This window comes from Chiloscyllium plagiosum, chromosome 7, assembly GCF_004010195.1.
Source record: "Chiloscyllium plagiosum isolate BGI_BamShark_2017 chromosome 7, ASM401019v2, whole genome shotgun sequence".
In the NCBI taxonomy this organism is placed as follows: domain Eukaryota; kingdom Metazoa; phylum Chordata; class Chondrichthyes; order Orectolobiformes; family Hemiscylliidae; genus Chiloscyllium; species Chiloscyllium plagiosum.
This window is the reverse complement of record NC_057716.1, coordinates 116,377,878-116,383,403: the sequence shown is the minus strand read 5'-3', so window position 1 is coordinate 116,383,403 and position 5,526 is coordinate 116,377,878. Positions and strand designations below refer to the sequence as shown.

At 49.4% G+C, this 5,526-nt stretch overlaps 1 protein-coding gene across 1 annotated transcript in view; it reads left to right on the top strand.

The window, feature by feature from the left end:
• LOC122551965 overlaps positions 1 to 4,056 on the top strand; it is a 23,403-nt gene extending 19,347 nt beyond the window's left edge. The window contains exons 4-5 of the mRNA XM_043694536.1: positions 2,602 to 3,623; positions 3,739 to 4,056. Of these exons, the coding sequence (XP_043550471.1) occupies positions 2,602 to 3,623; positions 3,739 to 3,973 (1,257 nt within the window). The 3' untranslated portion in view covers positions 3,974 to 4,056. The remainder of the gene's footprint in view (positions 1 to 2,601; positions 3,624 to 3,738) is intronic.
• The last annotated feature ends 1,470 nt before the right edge of the window (positions 4,057 to 5,526 follow it).

Sequence of the window (5,526 nt, the reverse complement as noted above, 5' to 3'; positions counted from 1 at the left end):
GACTTGTTTGATCCTGCTGTCAGAGACTCGGCCCTGTATATGGAAAGAATGCGGTATCTTTCTTGTGCAAATGACATTGGGACAGATGAAGAGCAACGAGCAATCCTTCTGACTGCTTGTGGACCTGTAGCATTTTCAGTTATTAGAAGTCTAACTTCCCCAGAGGCACTGGATACTAAAACCTTTCAAGATTTGATGGATTTAGTTAAGGAATTTTACAACACCAAGCCTCCACTAATTCCGAGATGCTATTGGTTTTACTCAGCTGTTAGAGAATTGGGGAATTCAATTCAAGCTTTTTGACGAGATTAAAATGACTGGCAGAGGTATGTAATTTTGGTTAACCCTGAGTGAGAAACTGAGAGATGGATGGGTATGTGGGATAAATAACGTAACCGTGCAAAAGCGCCGACTTGCTGAAGTCCAGCTGGACTTTAAAAAGACGCTACAACTATCTTTATCATTGGAAATGCAGCAAGTGGAGCACGTGAGTTATAGGGAATGCGGATGGAAATGGACCCCATCACCAGAATGAATGAGCTTGAGAGACAATGCTTGAGTGAAGGCAATTGTGGAGCCTCACTCAGGGCCATTGTGTACACTCACCCAGGTACATTGATTACCCACACCCAGAATCATTGTGTACCCTCTCCCAGGACTATTGAGTAGCCTCACGCAGGTCAATTGTGTACCCTCACCCAGGACCATTATGGAGCCTCACTCAGGATCATTGCGTACCCTCACCCAAGACCATTGTGTACCCTCACCCAGGTCAATTGTGTACCCTCACCCAGGACCATTGTGTACTCTCACCCAGGACTATTGTGTACCCTCACCCAGGATCATTGTGTAGCCTCAACCAGGATCATTGTGTACCCTCACCCAGGAACATTGTGTAGCCTCACCCAGGATCATTGTGTACACACACTCAGGACCAGTGTGTACCCTCACCCAGGACTATTGTGTCAACTAACCCTAGATCCTTGTGTAGCCTCACCCAGGATTATTGTGTACCCTCACCCAGATCAATTGTGTACCCTCACCCAGGATCATTGTGTACCCAAATCCAGGATCATTGTGGAGCCTCACCCAGGAATATTGTGTACCCACACCCAGGACCATTGTGTACCCACACCCAGGATCATTGCGTACCCTCACCCAGGATAATTGTGCTCCCTCACCCAGGATAATTGTGCTCCCTCACCCAGGATCATTGTGTCACCTCACCCAGGACCATTGTGTACTCTCACCCAGGACTATTGTGTACCCTCACCCAGGAACATTGTGGAGCCTCACCCAGGATCATTGTGTACACACACTCAGGACCAGTGTGTACCCTCACCCAGGACCATTGTGTACCATCACCCAGGATCATTGTGTCACCTCACCCTGGTCAATTGTGTACCCTCACCCAGAATCATTGTGTACTCTCATCCAGGACTATTGTGTACCCTCACCCAGGAACATTGTGTAGCCTCACCCAGGATCATTGTGTACACACACTCAGGACCATTGTGTAACCTCACCCAGGACCATTGCGTACCATCACCCAGGATCATTGTGTCACCTCACCCTGGTCAATTGTGTACCCTCACCCAGGACCATTATGGACCCTCACCCAGGACCATTGTGTACTCTCACCCAGGACCATTGTGTACTCTCACCCAGGACCATTGTGTAACCTCACCCAGGACCATTGTGTACTCTCACCCAGGACTATTGTGTACCCTCACCCAGGACCATTATGGATCCTCACCCAGGATCATTGAGTAGCCTCACCCAGGATCATCGTATGGACTCAGTCAGGATCATTGCGTACCCTCACCCAGGATCATTGTGTACCCTCACCCAGGACCATTGTGTAGCCTCACCCAGCACCATTGTGTACCCTCACCCAGAATCATTGTGTACTCTCACCCAGGATCATTGTTTACCCTCACCCAGGACCATTGTGTACCCTCACCCAGGATCATTGTGTCCCCACACCCAGGATCATTGTGTACTCTCACCCAGGATCATTGTGTAGCCCCACCCAGGATCATTATGTACCCTCACCCAGGATCATTATGTACCCTCACCCAGCACCATTGTGTACCCTCACCAAGGACTATTGTGTACCCTCACCCAGGATCATTGTGTCCCCACACCCAGGATCATTGTGTACTCTCATCCAGGACCATTATGGACCCTCACCCAGGATCATTGAGTAGCCTCACCCAGGATCATTGTATGGACTCAGTCAGGATCATTGCGTACCCTCAACCAGGATCATTGTGTCACCTCATCCAGGGCAATTGTGTACCCTCACCAAGAATCATTGTGTAGCCTCACCCAGGATCATTTTGTAGCCTCACCCAGGTCAATTGTGTACCCTCACCCAGGACCATTGTGTAGCCTCACCCATAATCATTGTGTAGCCTCCCCCAGGACCATTGTGTTCTCTCACCCAGGACCATTGTGTACCCTCACCCAGGATCATTGTGTAGCCTCCCCCAGGACCATTGTGTTTCCTCACCCTGGATCATTGTGTACCCTCACCCAGGACCATTGTGTACTCTCACCCAGGATCATTGTGTACCCTCACCCAGGACCATTGTGTAGCCTCACCCAGGATCATTATGTACCCTCACCCAGCACCATTGTGTACCCTCACCCAGGATTATTGTGTACCCTCAACCAGGACCATTGTGTGCCCTCTCCCAAGATCATTGTGTAGCCTCCCCCAGGACCATTGTGTTCTCTCACCCAGGACCATTGTGTACCCTCACCCAGGATCATTGTGTAGCCTCCCCCAGGACCATTGTGTTTCCTCACCCAGGATCATTGTGCAGCCTCACCCAGGACCATTGTGTACCCTCTCCCAGAATCATTGTGTACCCTCACCCAGGACCATTGTGTCCCCTCACCCAGGATCATTGTGCAGCCTCACTCAGGATCATTGTGTCACCTCATCCAGGATCATTATGTGGCCTCACCCAGGACCATTGTGTGGCCTCACTCAGGACCATTGTGTACCCTCACCCAGGATCAGTGTGTACTCTCACCCAGGATCATTGTTTACCCTCACCCAGGATCATTGTGTACCCTCATCCAGGTTCATTGTGTACCCTCACCCAGGACCATTGTGTAGCCTCACCCAAGATCATTGTGAACCCTAACCCAGGACCATTGTGTACTCTCACCCAGGATCATTGTATACCCTCACCCGGGATCATTGTGTACTCTCACCCAGGATCATTGTGTACCCTCATCCAGGACCATTGTGTACCCTTACCCAGGATCATTGTGTACCCTCACCCAGGACCATTGTGTCCCCTCACCCAGGATCATTGTGCAGCCTCACTCAGGATCATTGTGTCACCTCATCCAGGATCATTATGTGGCCTCACCCAGGACCATTGTGTGGCCTCACTCAGGACCATTGTGTACCCTCACCCAGGATCAGTGTGTACTCTCACCCAGGATCATTGTTTACCCTCACCCAGGATCATTGTGTACCCTCATCCAGGTTCATTGTGTACCCTCACCCAGGACCATTGTGTAGCCTCACCCAAGATCATTGTGAACCCTAACCCAGGACCATTGTGTACTCTCACCCAGGATCATTGTGTAGCCTCACACAGGTCAATTGTGTACTCTCACCCAGGATCATGGTGTACCCTCACCCAGGAACATTGTTTACCCTCACCCAGGATCATTGTGAACCCTAACCCAGGACCATTGTGTACTCTCACCCAGGACTATTGTGTACCCTCACCCAGGATCATTGTGTAGCCTCAACCAGGATCATTGTGTAGCCTCACCCAGAATCATTGTGTACCCTCACCCAGGATCATTGTATAGCCTCACCCAGGATCATTGTGTACCCTCACCAAGGACCACCGTGTCGCCTCACTCAGGTCAATTGCGTATCCTCACTCAGGACCATTGTGTTGCTTCACTCAGGACATATCGTGAACACAGGCGACTCTAGGTCAGCAAAACCCCAAAAACAAAGCTGGGCTTCACCCAAACGGTTTTCACTTTATCTCGGATCCAGGCTGGCAGACCATTGTAGTTGATGCAGGTGTAAGGACACAAGGCCCTAAAGGAGACGCAGTAGGGCTAAATTTAGTAATAGAATTCATAGACTGGTATCCAGACAGTGCACACCCTGGGATGTCCACCTACAGCTGGTTTGGAACAGTTACATTGCTGAGCAGCACTCAAATCAGAACCAAGCAAAATAAACGTCTGGTTGAACGGTCACCTAGTTCTTATGGAGATCAATACCAACGCAGCTGTAGCAGTCACTCCAGGACCAGTCTTTAACATGATTTGAGCTGAAAAATGTGTTTCTGGAAAAGCGCAGCAGGTCAGGCAGTATCAAAGGAGCAGGAGAATTGACGTTTTGGGCATAAGCCCTTCTTCAGGAATTTGCCTTGCAATCCAACCCTTAAGTTCACGCAAGACCTCAGCCAGACTGAGAATGTATACTGGTGAATTGTTACAGATTTAGGGTAGGACTTAGTTTCATTCTCCTATAAGAAACACTTGATGCAGATACCACCAATTGTAGTAAAAAGCCTTGGGACCCATGCTTGATGGGGTGGAATTGGCTGAGAAAGATTAACCCTGATTGGCTCAACATCTTTCGATTAGAAAATGTCTGCCTGAGTGAAGTCCTAATTAAATACCCTGAAGTTTTTCAGAAAGGTCTAGGCACTCTCAAGTGAGCCAAGGCACCTTTCATGTTGACGAGGAAGCAATTCTTCACAGAAGAATCACAGTGCCATTGCCTTACAGGCAAAAATCGAGGCAGAGGTCAGGAGGCTGGAAAGCAAGAGGTTCATCAAACCGGGACAGTTTGCAGATTCAGGCAGTACCGGTCATACTGATTGGGAAGACTGACGGCTAGGTTTGCCTTTGAGGGGATTTTAAGCAAATGGTAAACCATTTCTCGCTGCTGAATAAATACCCAGTCCCTCTCATAGAGGACTCGTATTATAAAACTGGAGTGGATTGTGTTATCCTTCACAAAGCTGGACATGAGCTGTGTGTATCTGCAATTGGGACGAGATAAGGGGTCCCAGAAATTTGTCAAAATTAATACCCATAAGGGTTTTTACCGATATGCAAGATGGCTATCTGGGGTATCATCAGCCTATGCCCTTTTCCAGTGGACCAGGCAGAACATTTTACAAGCTCTATCCCAGGTTGCCATTTCTCTGGAAATAGATGGGTGACAGTGAGGGGGACTGGGAGGAAGCAGCCAGTGCAGGGACCTCCTGTGGCCGTTCCCCTCAAGAACAAGTATACCGTTTTGGATACTTGTGGGGGGGATGACTTACCAGGGGTAAGTAACGGGGCTCAGGTCTCTGGCACGGAGCCTGTCCCCGTTACTCAGAAGGGAAGGGTGAAGAAGAGCAGAGCAGTAGTAATTGGGGACTCGATAGTTAGGGCCACAGATAGGCGGTTTTGTGGGAACGAGAGAGACTCACGTTTGGTATGTTGCCTCCCAGGTGCAAGGGTACGTGATGTCACTGA